Genomic DNA, 25,925 nt, shown 5'->3' on the forward strand with positions numbered 1-25,925 from the left:
CTAAATACCATTAGAAGCAATCTCACGTGACTGCGTAGCCTTGACAGTGGCCATTAGCTTAGCTTCTTGGTAGCTTCCTCCTACAGCAAACCACTTGTTTTCTCCCATTGCTCTAGTGATTCAGTAATCAGAGTAGGGAAACATTTCACAGACTGTGTGTGTGTGGTGGGGGGTGGGGTGGGCGTGGAGAATAAACACTGCATTTGCTGGTTCTTGTGTCTAGGGAAGGTATTCCAAGTGAAGCCTTCATATGGCTTTGTTCATTCTGCGTTGGTGTGTCATTGTGAATGGCACACCCTGGACTGTCATACCTGGATCCCCAAGTCTGATGATCTGACTCCTGTGTATGGAGTATCTGACCTCCTTGGTGTCTGCCTGTTGCTTTGCATCCACTCCTCCAAGCCAGAAAGAATTGGGGTGCAAATCATACCCAGGATGTGGTCTTAGGATGCTGGATCCGTAACAGCCTCTGGAAAGACTCCTTAAGGTGCTGTTTTCTAGAAATAAATACTATTTTCTTTTGTTGACACAATTCCATCAAGAGAAGAAACAGCTGCTGAAAGTCATTTCCTGAAGTTTTGCTTTTGGGTTTGGCATGTTTTCTGGGCAAAGTGTAACCTATAATCCCTTTTTCAGGGAGTGGGAGAGAGCAGCCAAGCCCACTGGTGTCAGTGGCTGAAGGAACCCTAGGAATACTTGCTTTGTGTTCTCCTGTTGGTGGCTCAGACAGTGAAGTGTCTGCTTACAATGCGGGAGACCCGGGTTCAATTCCTGGGTCGGGAAGGTCTCCTGGAGAAGGGAATAGCAACCCACTCCAGTATTCTTATGTTTTTAGGCTTCCCTGGTGGCTCAGATTAAAGTGTCTGCCTCCAATGCGAGAGACCCGGGTTCAATCCCTGGGTCGGGAAGATCCCCTGGAGAAGGAAATGACAACCCACTCCAGTATTCTTGCCTGGAGAATCCCATGGACGGAGGAACCTGGTGGGCTGCAGTCCACGGGTCACAAAGAGACAGACATGACTGAGCGACTTCACTTTCACTTTTCACTTTCATCATTTCTCCTGAAAATGGCTCTAATTTTGCAGTTTTTTCCCTATGAAAAACGAAAGGGAAACTTTGTAGACTAGTCTGTTTCTAAATGCATCTGTCAGATCTTGTTCAGTCCCTAGTCGTGTCTGACTCTTGGTGACCCCATGGACTGCGGCATGCCAGGCTTCCTTGTCAAATCCGGCCCCCCACAATTCCAGGCCCTTTGATCGTATCCCTATTTTAATTTTTAGACCTTGGCCACAAGGTTAACTCATGGTTCACAGATCTCAAGGGCAGACCCTGTAGGGTGGCATCGAAGGAGCCACCAAATGGTGAATGAGGGACTATTCCGTGTGACTTGAGGCAGGAAGGGTGAAGTGTTTGGGGAGCCTGCTGCCCTGCACGTGGATATGTAGCTCAGGTCCACATGTGCTTCCAGGCTGCAAGTAGGAAAACACACCAAGTACAAGTGGGATTTTCATGTATTGTGTATGAGAAAATCAGAGATTCCAAATAAGTTGGCTGGAACAGCCAGGGTTGGTATGTGGGAGCCATTGCTGGAGAAGGCGCCTCAGCTCTGCTCCAGGTCGTCCACCAGGTAGGGCTGGGTGTCCCTCAGCGCCTGGAGGAGCAGATCCTTGCAGGTCATGTTCCAGGCTGGAGCAAAGCTGAAGAGCTTCCTCATCTTGTCCGAACTAGTGCGTTCCGCCCGCACTGCCTGGTACTGCTCCTCTGTCAGGACCTTCCCATACAGGGCATCCAGCACCCCATCCACGACTGTGACCCGTGCGATGAGGGCCGCCCGATGCTGGTCCACAAAGTGCAGTCCTGGGGCGAGAGGGAGGAGGGGGGCGGAGCTGGCACCCAGGGTGGGCACTGGAGCCTGTCTGTCCCTCTTGAACACTTTTCCTTCAAGTTGTCCTGAATGCAAACCCAAGGGGCAGGGCTCAACAGGACCTACAGAGAGTGGGATGCGCTTAACCTTACCTCTTTTTCTGCCAGACTTGGCCCCAGGAGTGTGAGTAGGTGAGTGGGAAGAGTTGGCCTAACTTTGCACGCCCTGAATACTCTTGGCCTTGACAACAGATTTAGGCTGTGCAGGGGTGCGGTGGGGCGGGGCTGGTGAGGTGCCCAGGTAGGTGAGGTCAGAGATTGAAGGCCTTACCTGGCTTGGCTGTCTTCTGGAGAGGGGCCCTGACCTCGGCTAGCACGTTTCTAGGGCCTGTAAGGAAAATGTTCAATGGTGTCTCAATTCTTTCTGAAGTCTCGGTCCGGAAGCCAAGGTCAGTACCCAGTGCAGGAAGCCTCCCCAGCAGGAGAAGCCTTTATGAAGGGGTAGGAGGAACAGGAAGTGAAAGTGCCCCCAGAGGCAAACAGGGCTGGGAGGAGGGTGCAGATGAAGGGAGACTGGCCTGGACCCCGGAGGAGTGTGGCGGGGGTGTGCTCACCCTTGCTCATGGTCTCCTGCAGCTGCTCCGCCACTTCCTGCATGCCCATGTCGCGAAGCACAAGCGCCGTGAGCTCGGCACCGTACGCCTCCAGATAGTAGCTGACGAGCTTGTCGGTGAGGTCCACGGCGTCCAGTGGCAGCAGGGTCCCCCGGGGGATGCGTCCATAGCCTTCCCGCAGCGGCACTGAAAGCAGCTTCATCTTGAACTTTTTGAACTCGTCCGCTGTCAGGTTCTCTAGCGCATCCAGGATGGCATCGCGTGTGCACCCCATGTCTCCGGGGTCCTTCCGCTCCACTTCCGCTCACTCCGGGTGTCTGCCCTTTGGAAAGCCTTCTCTGGGGCGGGACCAGAAACTCCCCGCCTTCTCTGCCCCAGAACGTTGCCCTCGGGTGTAAGACTTCCTACTATCCCGCACCTTCCCATCCTCTCCTGGCCATCGGGGGGCGCCCAGATCTCATCCTTTGGCTGATCTCTGAGGAGTGACCCAGGAGACCAGTAGAAAAGGGCTCATGGGTGGTGCCTGCTTCTCTAGGCTTGGACTAGCTAGCCAAATCAGGAACCTGGTTTACTGGAGAATCAGGGCTTTGACTCATGGAATTTTAGAGCCCTGAAATCTCCATGTTTCCCTAAATCTTAGCATCCCCTCTCACATGTCATAGAATCAGAACCCTAACAGCCAGAACCAGGTAGCTTCCCAAATTCCACAAACTGGGGAGAAATGAGGTGTCAAAAAGTGGGTAGAGATAACTATGTGTGTTTTCTCTCTTTGAGCCTCAGTTTCCTGATCTACAAAATGGGGATGATAACACGCCTTTGTCCACTTTGTAAATATTCCAACATAACATGGATTACCTGATGGTGCCTGAAAAAAGTGTGTTAGTTGCTCATTTGTGTCTGACATTTTGTGACCCCATGGACTGTAGTCCACCTGGTAGCCATTCACTTCTCCAGGGGATCTTCCTGACCCAGGGAGTGAATTCAGGTCTCCTGCATTGCAGGGATATTCTTTACCATCTGAGCCACCAGGGAAACCTGATGGTGCCCGAAACCTTGCCAAATACTTCCTGGGAGAGCCAGGATTTGGTCCCCCAGGAACTGAATTTCTTGGAAATTGATGACAAGAGACACTTGTAATGGTTGGCAAAATTCTTTGCTGAGGGGAAAGTCATGGGTAGAGAGTCATTCTGGGCTCAAGGGGCTTGACCCAGAAGAGTACATGCAAGGTGGCGCGGGTTGGTGTTGGAGGCCAAGCCGAGGCTGGAACCCTTCACTTGCCTTTCACGTGGCTGGGAGGGCCCTGCTGCTCTGCCCCTGTGGACCACACCAGCCTTATCTTGCACCACATCCTGCCCCCATTCTGTCTCTGAGTTCCAGCTACATTGTTCTTTCAGTTCCGCAAATGTGCCAGGGTCCTTTGCTTCTCCAAGCCTTGGCACATGCTATTCCCTTCACTTGGAACTCTCTTCCCTCACACTTTGTCTAACAAACTCTCAAGATTTTAGGTCTTAAGGTAAATGTTACTTTCTCTGGAGACCAAGTTCAGACTCTCTCCAATTCAAAACACCTGCTACTTATTTGTAGCTCTCATAACAATTGTGACTATAAATTTCAACTAGCTCTGTGTATTTGTTTAGCAGTAGTCTTCCCTGATAGGCTGTAAATATGCTTGTCCAGTTTATTGTTATAATCTGAAGCATCCAGAACAGTGCTGGGCCTATAGGAGCTCAATAAATCTTTTGTGGGATCAATAATGAGTGAATAGGCTTCATGGCTCAAGGGAGATACCAGTAACTAAAGGTGGACCTTCCACATAGTGAAAGTGAAAGTCGCTCAGTCGTGTCCGACTCTTTGTGACCCCCATGGACTATACAGTCCATGGAATTCTCCAGGCCAGAATACTGGAGTGAGGAGCTGTTCCCTTCTCCAGGGGATCTTCCCAACCCAGGGATCGAACCCAGGTCTTCTGCATTGCAGGCGGATTCTTTACTAGCTGAGCCACAAGGGAAGCCCTACCTTCCACATAAACTCTTCAGAAAGAGGCAGTTTTGGGAATTCCCTGCCAGTCCAGTGGTTAGGACTCGATGCTTTCACTGCTGTGGGCTTGAAGCCATACAGTCTTCAATTTTAATCCTGGCTCTTTCCTAGGTGGGTACAGGGATCCTACATTTCCCCCTGTCAGCTGGGTTGTAACGATTGCCATTCCTTCTAGTGCTGTGATCTTGACATTATTAGACATTTATTCGCTTAGTGGGTACCCATCTCCCCACCAAAATGTGAGTTCTAGGAGGGCAGGGACCTTGCCTGGTTCACTGATGAATCTCCAGCATCAAGAGAGTGCCTGGGAGGACTTCCTGGTGGTCCCGTGGTGAATCCACTTGCCAGTTCAGGGGACACGGTTCCATCCCTGGTCTGGGAAGATTCCACATGCTGCAGGGCAGCTAGCCCATGTGCTCTTGAGCCCATGCTCTGCAACAAGAGAAGCCACCGCAAGGAGAAGCCTATGCACAGCAAGTAGAGACCAGCCTCTGCTTGCCACAACTAGAGAAAGCCCACAAGCAGCAACAAACACCCAGCACAGCCAAATACAATTAAAAATAAAATAGAGTTTGATTTAAAAAAAGAGTGCCTGAGAGAGCAGATGCTCAGTGAAGATTTGCTGAATGAAGAAATGACTGAGGCTGTATTTATGTGCAACACGTATTCAAGAGCTTCCGGCAGAGTAGCAGGGCCTGCTCCCCATCCATGTGCATGCTGCCCTCCATGGGCTGGGCTGGGGAGTACTGTGTACCAATATCCTCAACATGGGTGGCACTTATGGTCCAGCAGCCAGTGTTCCCTGAGCCTCTTCATTGACTTTTGTGCACTGTGGCCAGAAGGCTACATCTTCCTAGTCCACATATTGATCCTGTCCCTCCTCTGCTTGTAAACCTCCTATGATCTCAGTGCCCCCAGAATCAAGTCCAAGCTCTCTGGCAGGGCCTTTACGGCTCTTGCTAACTGCCTCAGCAGCACCGGTGGCCTCTGGACTTCTGCAAGTGTGGAAGTTGCTCTCTGCTTGGCCTCTTTCCCCTCCTGGTCTGCTTGATGTGTTCCTGCTCTCCTCCAAGATGCATCAGGAGTCACTTTGTCTAAGAAATAATAAAAAAATGAGCCCTGTATATAGTCTGTGATTCTTCACATGCAGTATTTCTCAGCCTCCCAACAGTCCCTTTGGGATAGGGAACAGTGGCCTATTGTAAGTGAGAAGAGGCTCAGAGAGGTTGAAGGACTTGCCCAAGGTCATATAACTGAGGGATCATGCAGGTTGGCTGGCTGGCTTCTGGGCCTGGCCTCTGTCTGCTCTTCCCAGTTGGCTTTTCTGTCCTCTCTGTGCAAAATGAATTATTCCTTGGCCACACTGGCTGGATACCCCTCTGATCCCTTTCTCACTGTCATACAGTTTGTCTGGTCACTCTGCTTTCCTCACCAGACTGAGGGCTCCTTGAAGACCCTTTCAGGTCCACAGCACCCAACACAAGACTGAACAGATTCTGCCTCAGTGAGACTTCATGAAATGACAAATGAATCCGAGAGTCTAGAATCATAGAAACCTGTTCCTCATTCAGGGGGTCGAAAGAGTCAGACATGACTGAGCACACATGCATGCACACACACACACACATGAAACTGAATTACTTTGTTGGACACCTGAAACATTGTAAATCAACTATACTTCAATAAAAAATTTAAAAATTAAGAAAAAATATTAAAGATCTACTATGTACTCAGCCTCATGGTAGGTGCTGTAGGAGACTAAGAACAGTAACAGTAGCTTCCATTTTTCAAATTTACTATATTCCAGGCATGTGCTAAGCACTTAACATGCATAATCTCACTTAATTCTCCCAACAGCCCCATGAGGTATGTGTGTCTGTCCCCCTTTACAGAGGAGGAAACTGAAGTTTTCAGAAAGCCCTCTGAAAGCCTGCCCTGTTGAAACATGAGGAAATACAGATGGAGCCACCTGACTCCTGGGCTCAAATTCCAAACTACATCCTAAAAGTATCACTTTTGTTTTCAAAAATTGACAAATTGTAATGCAACCTAAATGTACACCAACAGAGGAATGGATAAAGAAGATGTGGTACATATATACAACGGAATATTACTCAGCAATAAAAAGGAACAAAATTGCGCCATTTGCAGAGATGTGGATGGACCAAGAGATTGTCACACAGAATGGAGTAAGTCAGAAGGGGAAAAACAAATATCATATTTAATGCATATATATGGAATCTAGAAAAATGGTATAGATAAACTTATTTGCAAAGCAGAAACAGAGACCCAAGCATAAAGAACAAAAGTATGGATACTAAAGTGGAAGGGATGGTGGGGTGGATTGGGAGATTGGGACTGACATATATACACTACTATGTATAAAACAGATAACTAATGAGAACCTACTGTATAGCAGAGAGAGCTCTACTCAGTGTTCTACGGTGACCTAAAGGCAAGAAAATCCAAAAACCCAAGAGGATATTTGTATACATATGGCTGATTCACTTTGCTGCACAGCAGAAGCTAACACAATATTGTAAAGCAACTATACTCCAATAAAAAAGGAAAAAAATTGTATGTTTATGACCCAAAAAATGATAGATTGCTTAGAGAGATAATGTATCTGGGAACATAAGCCTCCTCCAGACTGTCCGGACATGCCCTTAGGAGGGCAGATGTTGCAATACTAGAAAGGATAATGTTAATATTCTCCTCTTGGCAGAATGCTCGAGAAACTTAGAGAGCACGTTCAGAAGACCGTGGAATAGTGGGAAAAGCAAGTGATGAGGGGTATCAGACCCACTCATATTGGGTTCCCAAACCCTCTGCCTCTTCGCTGCATGACTCAGTGTGGTCACAGCCCTTCTCTGGAGTCTGCACTCACCAGGCCACAAGTATTGGTGCTCTGAGAACAGTGGCTTCTCCAGGGAACCCCCAGGAGGTAGACCCAGAGCTGGCCGGCTCATTCTTGGAGATTGGAGGGTGGCTTTCCCTTGTGGAGGTGGGGGATAGGAGCCCTGGGCAACTCTCTGGGAAGCCATGGGAATCCCTGCTCCCTTGACCCTCCTTTTCTGGGGGAAGTACTCAGAGTTCTGAGTTTTGACTCCTGGCAGGAAAGAACCACCAGGTCTCACCTCAGGCCAAGCTTCTTGCCCCCTGCACTAAACCAGACCAGCTGGGGTTGTTAAGATGTTTCCTGGGTGTGACCTGACCCCTTTGCCCCCAACAGAAGTAATTCTTTGATTGCTAGAGCCAGATTGCACCCCTGGGGCCAGATTGCCAAGACATGGGGCAAGGCATTTAATCTTTTTGTGCCTCATGGCTTCAGTTAAGATAGGAGCAATGATGGGATTGTTATGAGGTTATAAATGGATTAAGAATTGTGTAGTGCTTGGAACAGGGCTAGTACAGACTCTGTGCTTTTGTCATTGTTACAGTTTCTTAGCCTCAGTTTCCCAGTTGGTGAAGTGGGGATGGTGTTATTGACCCTACTGGAGTATAAGGAAGATGCATTGGAAAAATTAATAGTAGTAATTGTAATAATATCAATGTCAACATTTATTGAACATTTTCTATGGGCCTGACATTGTTCAAAAAGTTTTCTATGAATTGGCCTGTTGAATCTTCATAACAATCCAATAGTCTTGATAATAATCCTGATGTGATCTCTATTTTACAGATGAGAAAATCAGGTTGAATGACTTGCTCAAGGTCACACAATGAGGAAACAGCAGAGTCAAGATTTGAATGTTGTAGTGTCAGCTGTCAGGGGGCTTCCCAGGTGGCTCAGTGGTAAAGAATCTGCCTGCCAATCCAGGAGATGCAAAAGATGCGGGTTCAATCCCTGGGTCGAGCAGATCCCCTGGAGGAGGAAATGGCGACCTATTCCAGTATTCTTGCCTGGGAAATCCCATGGACAGAGGAGCCTGACGGGCTACAACCTATGGGGTCCCAAAGAGTTGGACATGACTGAACACACACACACACTCACACACACACTGGCAGTCATAGCTTCCTTAATCCCTGGTGCCAGAACACTCTGCTTAGTGTTCACTCAGTTTATTACCTATTTAGTTCACCATTTATCTAGATAATAATTTCATCCTCATAACAAACTTCCAGGAATGAGGTTATTATCCTGCTGCTGCTGCTGCTAAGTCACTTCAGTCGTGTCCAACTCTGAGGGACCCCATAGATGGCAGCCCACCAGGCTCCCCCATCCCTGGGATTCTCCAGGCAAGAACACTGGAGTGAGTTGCCATTTCCTTCTCCAATGCATGAAAGTGAAAAGTGAAAGTGAAGTTGCTCAGTCATGTCCAACCCTCAGCGACCCCATGGACTGCAGCCTACCAGGCTCCTCCATCCATGGGATTTTCCAGGCAGGAGTACTGGAGTGGGGGTTATTATCCTATTGCTGCTGCTGCTGCTGCTGCGTCGCTTCAGTCGTGTCCGACTCTGTGGGACCCCATAGACGGCAGCCCACCAGGCTCCCCCATCCCTGGGATTCTCCAGGCAAGAACACTGGAGTGGGTTGCCATTTCCTTCTCCAATGCCTGAAAGTGAAAAGTGAAAGTGAAGTCCCTCAGTTGTGTCTGACTCTTAGCGACCCCATTATCCTTATATTGTAGCTGAAAGATGCTGCAGGTGGGCTCTCATCTCCAATCCGCTTCCTGTTTGGAGAAGTGGAACTTCCCTGGATTTCTCAGGGTTCTGGGAAAAAGCCCTACCTCCCCACCTCCCTATGGTTATCCACATAATCAGGAGAATTAAATCTGTAGTCATTTATATAGTTAATTTAGTTCAGTTCAGTTCATTTGCTCAGTCGTGTCTGACTCTTTGCAACCCCAGGGACTGCAGCATGCCAGGCTTCCCTGCCCATCACCAACTCCCAGGGCTTGCTCAAACTCATGTCCATCAAGTCAGTGAGGCTATCCAACCATCTTATCCTCTGTCATCCCTGTCTCCTCCTGCCTTCAATCTTTTCCAGCATCAAGGGCTTTTCCAATGAGTCAGTTCTTCGCATCAGGTGGCCAAAATATTGGAGTTTCGGCTTCAGCATCAGTCTTTCCAATGAATATTCAGGACTGATTTCCTTTAGGATGGACTGGTTGGATCTCCTTGCAGTCCAAGGGACTCTCAAGAGTCTTTTCCAACACCACAGTTCAAAACCATCAGTTCTTTGGTGCTCAGCTTTCTTTATGGTCCAGCTCTCACATCCATACATAACTACTCGACTTTTGTTGGCAGAGTAATGTCTCTGCTTTTTAATATGCTGTCTAGGTTGGTCATAGCTTTTCTTCCAAGAAGCAAGCGTCTTTTAATTTCATGGCTGCAATCACCATCTGTAGTGATTTTAAGAGCCCAAGAAAATAAAATCTGTCACTGTTTCCATTGTTTCCCCATCTATTTGCCATGAAGTGACGGGACCAGATGCCATGATTTTAGTTTTTTGAATGTTGAGTTTTAAGCCAACTTTTTCACTCTCCTCTTTCATTCATCAAGAGGCTCTTTAGTTCCTCTTCACTTTCTGCCATAAGGATGGTGCTATATAATACAGCTTTTAATATAGTTAATTGCTCTGATCCAAAAGAATCATAAAACCTCACTTATCTCTTCCTGAGACGCCCAAATGATTACAGCCTGAACAAAGTTCCCAGATTAAGTCCCCAAGGTACCAAGAAGCCTGGAGCAGCTTCCTAAGCTGGCCAGCATGCAACATGCAAGAATTTAACATGCAAGTGTTTAGGGAATGAGGGACTTCCCTGGTGGTCCAGTGGTTAAGAATTTGCCTCAGAATGCAGGGGGCATGGGTTTGATTCCTAGTCAGGGAGTTAAAATCCCATATGTGTGTGTATTCAGTCACTCAGTTGTGTCCAACTCTTAGTGACCCCATGGACTGTATCCGCCCCCGCCCTGCCTGCCCCCCACCATCAGGCTCCTCTGTCCATGGGATTTTCCTGGCACTATAATAAAGTGGGTTGCCATTTCCTCCTCCAGGAGAAAGATCTCACATGCTGCAGAGCAACTAAGTCCAAGCACCACATCTAGAGTGTGCCATAATGAAAGATTCCAAATGATGCAATGAAGATTCTGGCATGCAGCAGCCAAGACCCGATGCAGCCAAATTAATTAACTAAAAATAAAGATGGAATGAGCTGCAGAACTCAGAGGCGAGCCACAAAAGAAAAGTTGTGCTAGGAGCTCTCTGGCTTCTGGGGAGATTTATTTACTTGCCAAAAAGTTGGAGTGTGATGACCTTGAAGAAGGGGAGGGGGGGACAGCTGCCTCCTCCTTTATAATCAGGGGAAATAATTCCACCTTGTTTCTCACCTGTGGTGGGGGTGTCTGGTTACTCTCATGGGACAATTGATCTGACTCTTAATGGAAACTCAGACTAAGAGAAACAGAGTGGTCGAGGGGGAAATAAATCCAGGAAAATGCTGAGAGGTCAGAAGAGAAGGACAGAGGGAGTCCTTGTGATTTTTCATTCATTGAGTGTTTACTGAGCAACTGCTGTGTGCCCCAGACTTTGTTGGAAGTTAGAGAAGAGCAGTGAACAAAATTTATGTTCTGGTAGGAAAAGACAGACAAGAAACTAACAAGTGAAATATGTATGTGTCGGATTGTGATAAATGTTATGGAGAAAAATAAATTGAGGAAGGAAGATGTGAGATTTAAAATCAGGGAGTTAGGAAAAGCCCCACTGAAAATGGTGACATTGGGGAAGATCTGAGGGAGGGAGGGAAGTGGTCATGCCAAAACTGTGTTTTATTTATATTTTAATTGGATATAATTGCTTTACAATGTTGTGTTAGTTTCTGCTGTACAACAAAGTTTATCAGCTCTAAGTATACATACATCCCTGCTCTCTTGAGCTGCCCTCCCATCCCCTCAACCTACCCTTCCAGGTCATCACAAAACATCAGACTAAGCTCCCTGTGCTATGCAGCAGCTTCCAATAATAGGGTTTTCAAGAATGTTCCAGGCAGAGGGGTTAGAAGTGCAAAGGGCAAGGCTGGAGTGAGCAGGGGGAGAGGTAAGTGATGAACAGGGTAAGGGGACTTTGGTTTTTATGCTGAATGCAATTTACACTGAGATTTGAAGGATAAGCCTTGAGGCTCCCAGAGCAGGATGGAGTTTCAACCTCCGGCTCTGGATATAGTTCATTCATTAATTCAACTGTCCCTCTGTCGTTCCTTTCCTGAGCACTCAGGGAGGCCCACGTGGCTCTAGCACTTGGGCTGAGCACTGGAAACTCCAGCTGGGGAAAGACCCTCCCCTCAGTCCTGCAAGAAGGAAAGCTTTCGGGGTTGGAGGAGATTCTGTCCCGTGTGACTTTGTGCCTTAAGTTTGGGGAATAAGTGGGTGATAAGCTAGGGAGGGGGCCACAGGGAGGGAACAGGGGAGGCTGGAAATGGTGAAGTTGGGGAGAAAGCGGAGACTCCTTCCAATCATGTTTCTGTCTTTTCTGTGGTTTCAGAGGCCCTGTCTCTCTGCTAGCTCTGAGTTCTGGCTCCAGGCTGGGCAGGGGACAGCAGAGTGTGATGGGCCAGGACAGGTGGCTTTGCCATGTGACGCTTGTCCGCTGACCGCTCAGTCCTCACTTTTAGAGCAGTTTCCAGAAGTGATGTGAGGGGATGGGCCGGGCAAGCTATATATAGTCCTGGGGCCAGGGCTCAGCCTTGGAGGGTCTGTCTGCTCTTCACCGCGCGCCAATCACCCGTGGTGCCCACGTCCTTGCTCTGAGCTTGGTGCTTGCTTCTCTTCAGACACAGCTCGGAGCTACCTACATTTAGGCTTGACCTTGACTGGGCCTCTTGGGAGTCTCTTTTTAGCCAAGATCTCCAGCCAGACCTGTGAGTCCTGGGGTCCTGGTGGGGGATGGTGGCTGGGGATAAGGGGAAGGGGAGGGACCCGGGGACAGGGGCTTGCTTCGAGTCCTGGAGAGGTGAGAGAAGAGGAGAGGGCAGGGACACTGGAGAATTTGGGGTTGGGGCTGAGGCCAGGGGCCAAGTCAGGGGAAGGACAATTGGGGGTAGGACGGGGTTTGAAAGCCAGCCTCAAGTTTAGGAACAGGGGTTGAGCCAGGTCCCTGACAGGGGCTATTTGGGTGGGGTGGAGGGGTGGGCTGGGGATGAGAACTGCAGTTGAGGCTGCCTTTGGGCCTGAAAGGGAGTCTCCCTTTCTCCCTTGGCCTGAGCCAGAGTCCCTTTCTGTGTGGGTTGAGAGGCCTCTAGAGGTTGGGCCCGGGTCTCGCGTCCCTGACGGACCCCTCCTCCACGCAGGCCCGCCATGTCGGCCGCGCCCGGCCTCCTGCACCAGGAGCTGTCCTGCCCGCTGTGCCTGCAGCTGTTCGACGCGCCCGTGACTGCCGAGTGCGGCCACAGCTTCTGTCGCGCCTGCCTGAGCCGCGTGGCCGGGGAGCCGGCGGCGGATGGCACGGTGCTCTGCCCGAGCTGTCAGGCCCCCACGCGGCCGCAGGCTCTCAGCACCAACCTGCAGCTGGCGCGTCTGGTGGAGGGGCTGGCGCAGGTGCCGCAGGGCCACTGCGAGGAGCACCTGGACCCTCTGAGCATCTACTGCGAGCAGGACCGCGCGCTCGTGTGCGGCGTGTGCGCCTCACTCGGCTCCCACCGCGGCCACCGCCTGCTGCCGGCCGCCGAAGCCCACGCGCGCCTCAAGGTGCGGGACCCTCCGGCGGGGTTCGGGGTCGGATGAGATGGTTGGACGGGTTGGGGTCGGGCCATTCCGGCCTCAACTTCAGGGCCCGGGGCCCCTGGAGGTGCCAGGGACGCGGGCGGGGCGGGGCGGCTAGGGAAGATGAGCTGAAGGCGGAGCCTGGCGGAGACCAGAGCCTGGAAGAAGTGCTCGGAGACCGGCCTCGGCGAGACGAGTGCGGTCGCTGGAGCACACGCGGGGATGCGAGGAGCGCAGCGGCAGAGCGGAGTCTGCCTCGCTGGGGCCCTAGCAGAGGACAGGGTCGGTGCCTGCGGCCCACGCGAACAGGCTCGGCTGCTGGGCATAGACCTGGATAAGAGGAGCCTCGCTGTCCAGGACCGCCCAGCTCCCGCGCCCCTGGAGCTGCCAAACTTGTAATGACCTGACAGTTATCAGATGGAGCCTCACCTGGGAGGCCAAGGCACGCCTGCGCGCGCAACTCTGTGCACAGCCCCGGGTTGGTACCGAGACCCAAGTGCAGGCTGTTTTTGTGGTTGGAGCTGGAAGTTCTGTACGCCTCCAGACTCCACACACAGTGTGCGTGCCCCGAGGTTTGCCATCTCCGCGGATGCCCAGACACTGGCAAATGGAGACGCAGGCACACGCTGGCTCGCCTGGCGTACGTGTGGCAGATCACATGCGTGTTGAGCTACAGTAGTGTAGCACAGGACAGGCCCGGGGAGATATGTCATGAAGCCATTTATAGGGTTGTTGGAAGAATAAACGACAGGTGCAAGGCCTGGCGGAGGCAGGGTCCAGAGGCTCGGAGCAGTCCACAGTCTCTGCGATGGAGAAGCTGCCACTCTCTGCTCCAGGCGGTTGTTGAGAGTGGGGGGCGGGTAATCTTTGCCCATAAGCTTCAGCGTTGCAAGACACATCTCCTTAGTCTCCAGACTTCTAGATGGGGTAGACCCCGCCCTTAAGCCCCCCCAATCCTCCAGGGGCCCAGCCTCACCGTCCCTCCTGCTCCAGCCTTGCCAGTCCCTCGGGGTGCTGGCTGGTAGTCTCCTAGCCCACTGCAGGAGGCTTCTCCTCCCAGGAGCCCACCCAACCCAGGCTCCCCTCTGCTGGTGACCCCAGAACGCCTATCCTCATCCATCTTTATCTGCAAAAAGAGAAGAGAGTCCATGAAGTGGAACAGGGCACCAGGGAGCCCAGAAGCCTCAAAGGGGCAGGCGGGTTAGGATACAGTCTTTCAGAGTCTGCATCAGTCCACCCTTAGCCCCAGGGAGGGGGTAGCTAGAGGTCTGAAGTAGAGATACCTGAAAGGAGGGGGAAAAGTGAAAGTGTGTCTGACTCTGTGACCCCATGGACTGTAGCCTGCCAGGCTCCTCTGTCCATGGAAGTTTCCAGGCAAGAATAATGGAGTGGGTTGCCATTTCCTTCTCCAGGGAATCTTCCCAACCTAGGGATCGAACCCACGACTTCCACGTTGCAGGCAGATTCTTTATCATCGGAGCCACATGAGGGACAAGAAACCTGGGGTAGGGCAGAACACCTGGGTCCTTGGGAAGGAAGAGGGGTTGGTCCAGAGACCATGTGCCAAGACTCAAGAGTGGTTGAATGGGATCTGCTGGGCAACGGGGGACTCACAACCCCCAAAGTAATGTGGCCTCCTGCTTGCCTTGGAGTAGAAGGACACCAGCCTGTCGGTGAGACCCATCGTGCACTGTGTTGAGCACTGCTCCCCACACCTCCTCACCACGGGATGTTCCAAGAGGCTTCTCTGTTCAGCCCCCAGCCTCTAGGGTGCCGTCGTGCTTGGTCTCCATGGCTCAGCTCTGTCACCCATGAACCTCGAACAGCTGAGAGCCTCCAGGGCCACCCTGCCCAGCAGCAGACAGGGCTGTGGCCCTGGAAGATGTCTGGGGAAGGAGACTAACCTGGCAGCTGGCCGCAGTAGCCCATGGTCCAATTTCGGTGGGGATTTATAGCAAACAGTGCCTAGAGGGTCTCCTAGTTTCCTTTAGGGGAGGTGGGGAGGAGGCTGCCAATTTGTCCCAAAAATCACAGGTAAGGTAGGTGGGGGATAACCGTTCCCATTCTGCAAAAGAGGAAAATTGAGGTTGGAAGTCAGGGCGGCAGGACTGGAACAGTCTGATTCCAGGGCCGTGCACCTCCCAGCAAACTGGCTTTGGCTGGAGGTATTAGGAACTCCCCTATGCCTGCATTTCAGGATCCCAAACTGACAGACCTAGAGTAAGAGCTGGCCCACAGGTTTGTTTGGTTTGTCCATGCAGAAGACATTCTTTTTAAGCTTTTGGCCATGCTGCACTGCCTGTGGGATCTTAGTTCCTCAACCAGGGATAGAACCTACACCCCCTGCATTGGCAGCTGAGAGTCTTAACCATTGGGCCACCAGGGAAGTCCCAGAAGACATTTTTATTCAATTGCCGACCCTCAGAACCAGGGAAACTCTGTTTGGTGGCTCAAACAGTAAAGAATCCGCCTGCAATGCAGGAGACCTGGGTTCGATCCCTGGGTCAGGAAGAACTCCTGGAGAAGAGAATGGCTCCAGTATTCTTGCCTGGAGAATCCCATGGACAGAGGAGCCTGGTGGGTCCATGGGGTTGCAAAGAGTTGGACACGACTGAGCAACTCACATTACACTACCACCCTTAGAGCCTACAAGTGTCCAGGGAGGCTGGTTAGAGGGTTTTGCTAAGATTCTGCTTTTAGGTATAGGGTGAAGGGCAGGAATAGGAGGCTGCCTGTCTGCTGTACACATCCTCCACTACCCCCATGAAACCCGCTATATGCCAAGCCCTTACCTCTCTGGGGGAGGAGACCCAACTACATCTGTGATAATCGTCTTCCCAAAGATCTATGCTGAAGGGCTGCCTGCTGGGGGGATGCAATCCGGAAAGACAAGGCTGGGGAGGACTTAATGGAGATAGACAATGGGAGGGGAGGACATTCCAGACCTCAGAACCGGTACTGGCAAGTGCTTGAGACCAGCAAGTGTGTTTGGGGGATGATAAGTTGCCAGCATGGCTGGAAGAGGAGCTGGCATTGAGGCTGAGCCAGAGGGGGCAGGTTAAGGTGGGGAGGTATGGGTTTGGTGGGGGAGGTGGGCGGTAGCATCACTTCTTTATATCTGCCCTCCCCCCACCAGACCCAGCTCCCACAGCAGAAGATGCAGCTGCAGGAGGCTTGTATGCGGAAGGAGAAGAGTGTGGCCCTGCTGGAGCATCAGCTGCTGGAAGTGGAGGTGAGGGACTCGTCCCAGCAAAGCCCGGGGACTGGGGGTCCAGGCTGGGGGTCCCCAGGCAAATGCTCTTTCCTGTCTGCCCCCCCAGGAGACGGTGCGTCAGTTCAGGGGGGCAGTGGGGGAACAACTGGGCAAGATGCGTTTGTTCCTGGCTGCCCTGGAAGGCTCCTTGGATCGTGAAGCCGAGCGAGTGCGGGGTGAGGCGGGAGTCGCCTTGCGACGGGAGCTGGGGAGCCTGAACTCTTACCTGGAGCAGCTGCGGCAGATGGAGAAGGTGCTGGAGGAGGTGGCAGACAAGCCTCAGACAGAGTTCCTCATGGTGAGCATTGGATGGCTTCCCTCTGCCCCTCAGCCAGGGTTTAGGCTTTGGAGACCTCATTCCGTTGTCACATAGGGACCCCAAGGTACAGAGACAGGCAGGGATGAGCCAGGGTCACACACCTAGGAGGGGTGCGCCCCAGGATGGCCCTTCTGGTTGTTTAGGTGGGGCACTGCCCAAGGACGCTGTATCTAAGAGGGCATCATTTGTATCATAGACCTTGTAGGTCTGCATTTTTATTAGGACACTTTATCAGGTGGGATTAGTTTCTTTAGGAAGGGTGTATTTTTTCTAATTCACGCAGCAGTAAAGGGCTAGGGGTGGCCTTGAATTCTGGGTTTCTTTTGTCTTTTCTGATTCTTCCTGACCCCGCACCCAGCATTTTTGTGTTCTGCCCCAGCCTCAGAAGCCCCCCAGTGTCCCCCTTGCCTGCTCATCTCCATTCTCTTTTTCTCTCTTTCCAGAAATACTGCCTGGTGACCAGCAGGTGAGATCAGCCTGGCCCTGCCCCTGTTCCCATCCTGCCCTTGTCTGCCAGGGACACTGGCTGGTTCACCCTCTCCTCCCATTCAGTCCACTGGGATTCCCCTGCACTTTGTGTGGACATGAACTTGACCTGTCTTTCTCCTCAGGGACCTCCCAGACCACTGCTGGAGACAGATGTGGCCAGGGACACAGGCATCACTCAGTGCTGCTGTTGCGGGGTGGGGGTGGGGGGTGGTGGCGGGGCCAGGCTTTCCAAAGGTGTGCATATTAGAGCTGGATGCTGAAGGAGTGAACAGGCTTCCCAGGTGGCGCTGGTGGTAAAGAACCCGCCTGCCAATGCAGGAGACGCGGATTGGATCCCTGGGTTGGAAAGATCCCCTGGAGGAGGGCATGGCAACCCACTCCAATATTCTTGCCTAGAAAATCCCATGGACAGAGGAGGCTGGTGGGCTACTGTCCATAGGGTTGCAAAGAGTCAGACATGACTGAAGCGACATAGCATGCAAGTAAAGAGTTGGTAGAAGAGCATTGGAGGCAGAGGGAACAGCAAGTGCAGACTGCTAAGAGGAAGCGAAGATGAAGCTGGTGTGGCTGGAGGGGGCCAAACTGTGAAGGGGGGAGGAGCTGGACCTTATCCCAAGAGAAGGCTTTGAAAAAATACTGGTAAAATATACATGGGCTTCCCTGGTGGCTTAGTGGTAAAGAATCTGCTTGCCAATGCAGGAGACATGGATTCAATCCCTGGGTCAGGAAGATCCCCTGGAGGAGGAAATGGCAACCCACTCCAGTATTCTTGCCTGGAAAATCCCATGGACTAACCCTAACCCAGTTCAATTCAGTTGCTCAGTTGTGTCCATCTTTGTGACCCCAGGGACTGTAGCACGCCAGGTTTTCCTGTCTATCACCAACCCCTGGAGCTTGTTCAAACTCATGTCCATCGAGTCAGTGATGCCATCCAACCATCTCATCCTCTGTCATCCCGTTCTCCTGCCTTCAATCTTTCCCAGCATCAGTGTTTTTTTCCAATAAGTCAGTTCTTTGCCTCAGGTAGCCAAAGTATTGGAGTTTCAGCTTCAGCATCAGTCCTTCCAATGAATATTCAGGACTGATTTCCTTTAGAATTGGCTGGTTTGATCTCCTACAATCCATGGGCTTGCAAAAGAGTTGGACATGACTTAGAGACTAAACCACAAAAATAACAAAATATACATAACATAAAATTTACCATTTTAACCAAGTTTTTTTCTTTTTCTCTTTGCCTCACTGCGTGGCTTGCAGGATCTTAGTTTCCTGACCAGGGATCGGCAGTGAAAGGGAAGAGTCCTAACCACTGGGCTGCCAGGAAATTCCCCATTTTAACCTTTTTTTTTTAGGGTACATTTTAAGTGCAGTGGCATTAAGTACATTCACATTGTTGTGTATCTATCACCACCATCCTCTCCACACCTTTTTCATCTTTCCAAACAAATGAAAACAGAAGGGCTTTCAACCAGGGTATGATGAGGGGGGGCACATCCTGGAACTTGACCACAGCTCCTTCCTCCTGTCTTCTGGGTACTGCCCCTTGGCCTCCCCCTACTCTGTGCCTCTTCCAGGGAGTCCCTTCACTGACCCTTCCTCCCCTCTCCCCACCCCCAGGCTGCAGAAGATCCTGGCAGAGTCACCACCACCTGCCCGTCTGGACATCCAGCTGCCCATCATCTCAGATGACTTCAAATTCCAGGTGTGGAGGAAGATGTTCCGGGCTCTGATGCCAGGTACTGGGAGGGGCCAACCCTGGGTTTGTGCTTGTGATGGTGTGGTTGATGGGAGGCCCCAGCCGCAAACAGAGAGGCCTCTCAATCCCAACTGGGGAGGTCACCCTAGAAGGTGCCCACTGCCCCTTTCCCTCGGGGTTAGCACCCTTGTAACCTGTGCTCAGAGAAGGACTTTAAAGGGCATGGGGTTTTCAGGTGGGTGATTGACATGGAGAGGGCACTGCTTTTTTTTTTGGCTGTGCCACTGGATCTTAGCTGGGGCATGAGGGCTCTTCCATCTTCACTGTGGCACATGGAATCTTTAGTTCCTGGCTATAGGATTTAGTTCTCCAACCAGGATCAAACCTCAGGCACCCTGCATTGGGAGTGCAGAGTCTTAGCCACTGGACCACAAGGGAAGTCCTGCTTACTGAAAGGATGCTGCTGCCGGCAGCAGGGGAAGCTGGGGCCTGGGTTTGAGCCCTGCAAGACCCATGGACCGTACCTGCCCCTGCCGTGCCCCACCAGTGGGGACGATATGCCCTGCTCACTGGGAGCTGAGGACCTGCGGAGCTGGAACCGTGGGGTCAGACACTGACTCTGGCCTGTGGCCCGGGAGACCCAAGGGCTTCTTCTCCGCAAGAGATAGAGCCCACTGGGGAGTTAGAGCTCCAGGCAATGTATACCTGGCCTCACTGGGGGGAATGAAGGGACCTCTGCTTTAGCCAAGAGAAGACTAAGGCCCAGAGACTGGTCAAACCTGACTTGGTCACACAGCCGGGTGAGGTTGAGACTAGCTTAGGATCAGGCTTCCTGACTATCTCCTGCTCTAAGGCCTTAGATGGTGAGTGCCATGGCCTTGTATCCACTTAGTCCTCCCCACAACCCTGGAAGGAGGGAATTATGGCCTCATTTTACAGCTGAACAAATTGAAGCCCTGAGAGGTGTGGCCTTTGGCCCGAGTCAGTAAGCGGAGGCGGGCTCACTGCCCAGAGATGCTGGGAGGATGAGAGGAGCTGCACCCCCAGCAGGCGGGTTGGGAGAAGGCTCGAAGGGAAGCCCACGCTCAGGGTCTGATCCGCTTCCTTTCGGTGGCAGCGCTGCAGGAGCTGACCTTTGACCCGAGCACGGCCCACCCGAGCCTGGTGCTGTCCAATTCGGGCCGCTGCGTGGAGTGCTCGGAGCAGAAGGCGCCGCCGGCCGGAGAGGACCCCTGCCAGTTCGACAAGGCTGTGGCGGTGGTGACGCACCAGCTGCTCTCAGAGGGCGAGCACTACTGGGAGGTGGAGGTGGGCGACAAGCCGCGCTGGGCGCTGGGCGTGATCGGCGCCCAGGCCGGTCGCCGCGGCCGGCTGCACGCGGTGCCCTCGCAGGGGCTCTGGCTGCTCGGGCTGCGCGACGGCAAGATCCTGGAGGCTCACGTCGAAGCCAAGGAGCCGCGCGCGCTGCGCACCCCGGAGAGGCGGCCCACGCGCATCGGGATCTACTTGAGCTTCGGCGACGGCGTCCTCTCCTTCTACGACGCCAGCGACCCCGACGCGCTGGAGCTGCTCTTCGCCTTCCATGAGCGCCTGCCGGGGCCCGTGTACCCCTTCTTCGATGTGTGCTGGCACGACAAGGGCAAAAATGCGCAGCCGCTGCTGCTCGTGGGGCCCGAAGTCAGCGGCGGCTCCGGCTCGGAGGCTTGAGCTGCCCGTCGGGTTCGGGGAGGGGTGAGGGGCCCTGCCGGCCTGGTCGGGGTCGCCGGGGTTGAAGGCAGGGTGGAGGGGGTTGGGGACGGGACTCCAAACATTCTGAGAAGTTGGGGGTTGGCATGTGCTGGAGACAGCCAGCCAGGGGTTGGGGTGGTAATGGGAAGGGGAGACCTGAAGTCAGGTCAATGGAGAAACTCTAGCTGGCGAACTGGGAAGTCCCAGCGATCGGGGAAGAAGTTGAGATTGAGGAAGGGTCAGGGGGCTTGGGGAGGAGAGAGGGGAGCAGCTGGAGAACTCTGTGGGAGTCAGGAGGCCCGGAAGCCTCCCGCTCCTTTCCGCCTTGGGGGGCCTCCGAGGTCTGGTCTGGTCTCACCACCGCAAGAGGCCTTCCACTGGGGTGATTCTCCAACTGGAGCATTTGTACCAAAATCACCTTTTCAAAGCACCTCGGAATGCCTTGGCTAAAGCCCAGATGACAGAATTTCTGGTTCAGTAGGTCAGGAATGGGTCAAAAGTGGGCCTTTCTAGCAAGTCCTCAGGGACCGCTGATGCTGCCTCTCACAAGCTGGATCACATCTGAAGCCTTGCTGACTCAGCCGGCCTTCTGTTCAGTCAGCTTGCTCTTACACAGAGTTATCACAAAGCTGTCAGCCATGAGGCATAGAAAACCCAAAATACATTCTTCCAGGCTACATCCATTTAAAAACTGTCAGAGCCTGTGTGCCAAAGTGCTTCAGTTGTCTCCGACTCTCTGCGACCCTGTGGACTGTAGTCTGCCAGCTCCTCTGTCCATGGGATTCCCCAGGCAAGACTACTGGAGTGGGTTGCCATGCCCTCCTCCAGGGGATCTTGCTGACCCAGGGATGGGACCCACGTCTCCTGCATTGGCAGGCGGGCTCTTCGCCACTAGTGCCGCCTGGGAAGCCAGAGCCTTTGCTGGGTGAATAAACCAACCCCCCATTTATTGCCCTTTGCCTCTGGATTATGTTGACTGAGTGTCTCAGATGTGGAGGACACCCCCCAGTTGCCAACCAAGAGAAAGAGCCTGAGGCTAGCCCTGCCCTGGGGCCTGTTGCTTGTAAAGGAGAGGAAGCCCCCATCTCATCACCCTCCCCCCTCAAGTTGCTTCTTTAAGTATGAACATTTTTTTAGGCCTTTGGGTCTAAAATAGCCACTGAAGCCAAGAGTGGGAGCCCCTCTTCCCTGGAGGGAGAGGCTTTGGGGGTTCAGACAGGTGGAACTGCTGCCCCTCCCATCCTAAGGAAGGAGGAAGGCCTGGGGACATTTGCTATCACCAGTGGGGTTGCTGCTGCTTCTGCTGTGTGAAGTCTGGGACCCTCTGGCAACTGATGCCAGTGTGGGAATTTTCTGGGGGTGGAGGGGAGAGGAAGGTATAGGGTAAGAAAGGATCTGGCTGGGGGTGCACTCCTGGCTGTGTCTCCCAGAGGAAGGCCTGTTGCGCCCTGGCTCTGGGACACAAGAGAGAATTCATCTGAGAAGCTCTTTCTTGTTAGAAAATAAAACCGTTAAGTGAAGGGATTTGTTGATGGTCAAATCCAGCAGCGTGAATAAACGCAATTACAGTCTGACTCCTTCCTTATTAAATCTGTGTCAAGAGACGACTGATCATTTGTCTGCAGTTCTAGAGACCAGGGTTTGATAACTGGGTTGGGAAGATCCCCTGGAGAAGGGAATGGTAACCCATTCCAGTATTCTTGCCTGGAGAATCCCATGGACAGAGGAGCCTGGTGGGCTACCGTCTGCGGGGTCACAAAGAGTTGGACACCCACTGAGCGACTACACTTTCACATGGGCTTCTTCAGTGGCTCAGGGGTAAAGAATTTGCCTGCCTATGCAGGAGTTGCAAGTTTGATCCCTGGGTCAGGAAGATCCCCTGCAGAAGGAAATGGTAACCCTCTCCAATATTCTTGCTTGGGGAATCCCATGGACAGAGGAGCCTGGCAGGCTACATTCCATGGTGTCATGAAGAGTTGGACAAGACTGAGCAAGTAAACAACAATCTTCTCACTGCCTCTCCAGCCTTTAGTCTTGATGGACCCATAAAATCTTTCTAAAAATCCAAGTATGATCATGTGATTCAGTTTTTCAAAACTTCCAAGGATTCCAAGTTGCTTGCAGGAGGCTTGTGGGATCTTATTTCACCCACCCGTGATTGAACCCCAGGCCCTCAGCAGTGCAAGTCCAGAGTCCTAACCACTGGACTGCCAGGGAAGTCCCCCTCCAGCCTCATCTTATGTCTTCTGTACACATATGTCTACACTCTGGCCCTATTGAACTCTTGGGGTCCCTGCACCCACCCCACATTATGCAGCTCTCCACTAGGAATGGCTTTTCCCTTCCCTGCCCTACTCATCCTACACTACTCTCCAGAAATACCACTTAAAAAAAAAAATTCGTTTATTTGGCTGCATCTGATCTTAGTTGCGGAGTATTTAGTTGTGGCACTCGGGCTCAGTAGTTGTGGCGCGTGGGCTTAGGTGCTCGGCAGCCTGTGGGATCTTAGCTCCCCAAGGAGGGATCGAACCTGTGTCCTCTGCAGCGGGAGGCAGATTCTCAACCACCAGGAAAGTCCCAACACCACCATGCTTATTCTCTCTCGACTCCAGCACCTCTGTACAATGTGCAACCACTGGGCTGAATCCCAGTCATGGGTGTCTGCAGAGGGCGGTTGGTGCCCAAGTGGTCCTAGGCCCTTTCTAAGAAGAAGGGACTGTGAGAAGCAGAGGCCAAGACAGGATTCAATGTGCCCAGATTGTTTTGAGGGAAGATGCCTGTGAAAGAGAAAATGGGGCCATAGATCACGATCCCTGTCTGACCCAGAGTGAAGGAGAGAGGGAAGTTTGGAGGGACTGTTGTGAGGACTCCTCCAGAGAGCTGCCCCTCAGAGGAGCCCTGGGTGTCCCCGAGCCCACCTTTGTGCCCCTACCATGCTCGGTCGTTGGCTGTGCGCAGAAGGGCAGGGAAGGGTCTCACCGCTCTTCTGCTGCTGCCCTCAGCCATCTGTTCCATGAGTTGGAGTTACAGCAGGGAACTTTCTTTTCACAGTCTTCACAGGTTCTTTCTATGGAAAGTTATCCTGGCTTGGGCTGTGTGCCTTGAGGGGAATGACCCGGTGACCTTGCCCTTGGCTGACTGTGACAGATGGAGTCCCTGAGCCAAAGGCAGTCAGCATGGGGCGAGTTTATGGGAAACCCTGCCTGATCTGGGTGTTCCTTGTTGGTTGGGGGCTGCCTGGCTCAGCCAGAATCTCCGTGGGGCTAGAGGAAGGTGAAATGGGGATAGAGAGATGGATTCCTCCAGAAAAGGACCATAACCTCCTCCCTGAGTTCTTCCCCTTTGTGGAGACCCTGGGAACCCATCACAACTGGCCGCAGAGAGGTTTCCGGTGCCTCCTGACTCCTGAGTGTCCAAGAAAAATAGCGCCTGCCAGGGCCATGCTAAACTGCAAGTAAAAACATTTATTGAGAGCTTGTTATGTGTCAACAACTTTATTTTTATTAAAATTTTTTTTCTTTCTTTATTTTTGACTGTGCTGGGTCTTCGTTGCCATGTAGGCTTTTCTGTAGCTGCGATGAGCAGGGGCTACTCTCTAGTTGGGGTGTGCGGGCTGCTCACAGCGGTGGCTTCTCTTGTGGAGCACAGGCTCTGGGGCACGTGGGCGTTAGTAGCTGCAGCTCCCAGGCTCTAGAGCACAGGCTCAATAGCCATAGTGCACAGGCTTGGCTGCTCTGTGGCATATGGCATTGTCCCAGATCCAGGATTTAACCCATGTCACCTGCACTGGCAGGTGGATTCTTTAACACTGAGCCACCAGGGAAGCCCCTCAATATTTTTATATCCAGTATCTCCTTTATCTAATTTATCCTCATAACCCTAGGGCTCACAACAACTAGCATCTCGCTAGCCTGCTCATCAGAAATGATCCCTGTTGTCAGTTTGATGAGTAGTTTTCCAGGATTTTCTGTGCATTTATGTGTCCCACAGATAACATATAATATAGTGTTTTTCTTTCTATATAAATGATGTCATACTCTACATGAATATGACACATTATTCTACATATTCTACAATGTCTGTTTTTTCAGTTCAGTCAGTCAGGAGATTTGTCCACGTTTCTGTGCAGAAAGAACCTTCTCCCTTTTGATTGCTGTGTAGTATTCCACCACATGACCATGACATAACTTAGTTCATCATTCCCTGATTAACTGGTATTTTATCTCTAACCTTTGTTATTACAAACGATGCTGCTGTGAGCAGCTGTGGATGTGTCTCTGTGTGCACATGTGCAAGGGCTTCTCTAGGGTAGGTACTAAGTAGTGGAGGTCCCAAGACTTAGCATATGTGTGTGCTCAGTCGCATCTGACTCTTTCTGACCCTATGGACTGTAGCCTGCCAGGCTCCTCTGTTCTTGGGATTCTCCAGGCAAGAATACTGGAGTGGGTTTCCACGCCCTCCTCCAGGGGATCTTCCCGGCCCAGGGATCGAACCTGTGTCTCCTGAGTCTCCTGCATTAGAGACAGATTCTTTACCCATTGAGCTACCTGGGAATCCCCAATGGAATGTTACTCAGCTATAAAAAGGAACACATTTGAGTCAGTTCTAAGGAGGTGGATGGACCTAGAGCCTATTATACAGAGTGAAGTAAGCCAGAAAGAGAAAGACAAATATCGTGTATTAACACATATATGGGATCTAGAAAGATGGTACTGACGATCCTACATGCAGGGCAGCAAAGGAAACACAGACGTAAGGAAGAGACGTTTGGACTCAGTGGGAGAAGGAGAGAGGGGGATGATTTGAGAGAATAGTATTGAAACATATACATTATCGTATGTAAAATAGATAGCCAGTGGGAGTTTGAGGCATGATGTAGGGAACCCAAAGCCGGTGCTCTGTAACAACCTGTTGGGATGGGGTGGGGAGGGAGGTGAGAGAGGGGTTCGGGAGAGGGGGCACATGTATACCTATGGCCGATTCATGTTGATGTATGGCAAAAACCATCACAATATTGTAAAGTAATTATCCTCCAATTAAAATAAATAAAAAAAGAGTGGATGCAGCAGAAGGGCTTCTAGAGGATTCTCAGTTCCTAGATGTGGGTGAGAGAGAAAGAGGACAAGGGGACAAGTGGAACCGACCTGGGAGGGACAGAGCAGCCAAGCAGGCTCCCAGGCTGTTCCTTTGGCCTGAGTCACCCCTGCTGTGAGGATTAAGTCATCCTCT

General features: G+C 51.9%; 2 protein-coding genes across 2 annotated transcripts; one reads left to right on the plus strand and one right to left on the minus strand.

Annotated features, from left to right (window-relative positions):
* Window positions 1-1,527: 1,527 nt before the first annotated feature.
* LOC129637908 (apoptosis-associated speck-like protein containing a CARD) lies at window positions 1,528-2,785 on the minus strand. The gene is made up of 3 exons (XM_055562224.1): window positions 2,478-2,785; window positions 2,195-2,251; window positions 1,528-1,857 (listed from the first exon to the last, which is right to left on the minus strand). Exons 1-3 carry the CDS (start codon window positions 2,749-2,751, stop codon window positions 1,601-1,603), a joined length of 588 nt encoding a protein of 195 aa, XP_055418199.1. The 5' UTR covers window positions 2,752-2,785; the 3' UTR covers window positions 1,528-1,600.
* A 9,335-nt stretch (window positions 2,786-12,120) lies between these two features.
* On the plus strand, window positions 12,121-25,599 carry TRIM72 (tripartite motif containing 72). Its single transcript, XM_055561764.1, has 7 exons — window positions 12,121-12,373; window positions 12,803-13,199; window positions 16,351-16,446; window positions 16,535-16,765; window positions 17,230-17,252; window positions 18,890-19,008; window positions 20,086-25,599. Exons 2-7 carry the CDS (start codon window positions 12,810-12,812, stop codon window positions 20,673-20,675), a joined length of 1,449 nt encoding a protein of 482 aa, XP_055417739.1. The 5' UTR covers window positions 12,121-12,373; window positions 12,803-12,809; the 3' UTR covers window positions 20,676-25,599.
* Window positions 25,600-25,925: the final 326 nt, after the last annotated feature.

This window comes from Bubalus kerabau, chromosome 23 (assembly GCF_029407905.1).
Source record: "Bubalus kerabau isolate K-KA32 ecotype Philippines breed swamp buffalo chromosome 23, PCC_UOA_SB_1v2, whole genome shotgun sequence".
NCBI lineage: Eukaryota > Metazoa > Chordata > Mammalia > Artiodactyla > Bovidae > Bubalus > Bubalus kerabau.

Bases quoted from the DNA above. Each gene is read 5' to 3' on its own strand.
- TRIM72 (XM_055561764.1), top strand. From the start codon at position 12,810: ATGTCGGCCGCGCCCGGCCTCCTGCACCAGGAGCTGTCCTGCCCGCTG. The intron at 16,766-17,229 runs GTGAGCATTGGA...CTCTCTTTCCAG, and splicing joins CTCAGACAGAGTTCCTCATG to AAATACTGCCTGGTGACCAG. The intron at 19,009-20,085 runs GTACTGGGAGGG...TTTCGGTGGCAG, and splicing joins GTTCCGGGCTCTGATGCCAG to CGCTGCAGGAGCTGACCTTT.
- LOC129637908 (XM_055562224.1), bottom strand. From the start codon at position 2,751: ATGGGGTGCACACGCGATGCCATCCTGGATGCGCTAGAGAACCTGACA. The intron at 2,252-2,477 runs GTGAGCACACCC...TTTTCCTTACAG, and splicing joins GCAGGAGACCATGAGCAAGG to GCCCTAGAAACGTGCTAGCC. The intron at 1,858-2,194 runs GTAAGGCCTTCA...CTCTCGCCCCAG, and splicing joins CCAGAAGACAGCCAAGCCAG to GACTGCACTTTGTGGACCAG.